The following is a 1,633-nucleotide window of genomic DNA, read 5'->3' on the forward strand; positions in this document are numbered from 1 at the left end:
TTAATTAAAGTATGATTTGTCCTTCTGAGATTTTAAATGAATAATTGTTGAGGGCTGAACTGGTTGTCTAGTATTTAAATTTGAGAGACCTGAAAAATATGAACCTTATTTAGTATAGCATAAATGTGTTTTCTTGGTTTGTTTGTTTGTTTGTTTGTTCTGTTTCTCTCAGTTTTTCCTACCAAAAGCCCGCTACAGGATCTACTCTACTCTACTTTTTAAAATGTGCCAGCAGGGACTCTTTATATCTGCAGATTATTATATTATTATAAGAAACTGCAGATTATTATACACAAAATAAGGTGAGTTTACGGCTGTTCATTTGGTGTGAGGTTCATTCTTCTCTCTTTCACTTTATAAAGCAGAGCTCTAGTGTTACTACAGCAGCCTACCTGTGCACATCGGCCCAGCTCAGTACAGTTGAGATACTGGAATATCTTCAATGCCAACTCGTATGGCAAATCAACATCGAAGAAGGGAATGTCATTGACTTCATTCTGCAGAAGAAAGAATAACAGCACATTATACACAGACCACCATCCACACCATCGTCCTGATTTCCATCATCGTCCTCATACCAGATCTTGAATGAGTTGATCCAGCAGCTCCTCGTCCTTCTTGACCTTCCTCTGAGGCTGCTGCTTCTGCTGCTGCTGCTGCTGCAGGGATGTGCTGCAGGCATTAGTCATGTTATGATACTGCCTCTTTCTCCTGGTCCTCTCCTCCTGAATCCTGTCCAGCAGGGGACTGGTCCTCCCGTCCAGCAAACTATGTGCAATGGACACATAATCTGGCTGATCCTCTGACTCTGCTGCAGCTTCTCCTCCTCCTCCTCTTCCAACGCGTCCTTCATCCTCAGTACAACCACTATCCACTACTGGTTTTGAAGCACTACAGTCCTTGTTGAGATTTTCTTTCGAGTCTTCAAAATACCTGTTTTTAAAGTCTCTCTGGCCGGACTGACCAGGAGCATCACAGCAGGGGGAAGGAGCACAAACAAGTGGGTGCTCCTCTTTTTTAGTCGTTAACTCTTGTTTCCAACGCTTCCTGAACGCAACGAGTTCGTCCTCGGCCATATTTCTCAATCATCGTTGACAAAATGTAACATTATAGTGTTATAAAGCGGTGCAGCAGGAATGTGTTTGTTATCCAGAGCAGTTAAGGGAAGCCATAGCTCGACACCGACGCAAAATAAGCAAATGTCCTTCTCTATAAACAGTCCGAAGAGGGACATGGCGCTACTGTACACTAGTTCCGCCAGTTTTTAATTCCTCAGTTTCATTATAGAAGCGGCCATTCTCAGGGGTCATATGTGTTTTTGTGGCCACAGCTGGAAATTGTTCGGAATATGAATGCAGATATTTCATATCCAATGATAGTAGGATATGCATATCTGAATATAACACAAAATGCATCTTATACAGTTGAAAAAAAAAAAAGAAGAAGAGGAGAGAACACAATGTATGCGCACACCCTGCAACAAAAGACTCCTCAGATCAAAGCAGGCAGGAGAAATTCAAGAGTTAACCATCGCATCTCTCGTTTGGGAAAAGATGATGTAAACCCCCACACCATGTGACACTGTAATGAATAATACAGTAGAGAGAGGGGGAGAGAGAGAGGGAGAGAAAGA

The 1,633-nt window shown here is 42.3% G+C and overlaps 1 protein-coding gene across 1 annotated transcript in view; it reads right to left on the minus strand.

Moving 5' to 3' along the window:
• fbxw8 (F-box and WD repeat domain containing 8) overlaps positions 1 to 656 on the minus strand; it is a gene marked incomplete at its 5' end in the record, with an annotated part of 27,195 nt that extends 26,539 nt beyond the window's left edge. The window contains 2 exon segments of the mRNA XM_035658003.1: positions 393 to 497; positions 579 to 656. Coding sequence (XP_035513896.1) covers positions 393 to 497; positions 579 to 656 — 183 coding nt within the window.
• Positions 657 to 1,633: the final 977 nt, after the last annotated feature.

The sequence above is a fragment of the Morone saxatilis genome, unplaced genomic scaffold, assembly GCF_004916995.1.
Source record: "Morone saxatilis isolate NCDOM2014 unplaced genomic scaffold, NCSU_SB_2.0 Contig16, whole genome shotgun sequence".
NCBI classification, from domain to species: domain Eukaryota; kingdom Metazoa; phylum Chordata; class Actinopteri; family Moronidae; genus Morone; species Morone saxatilis.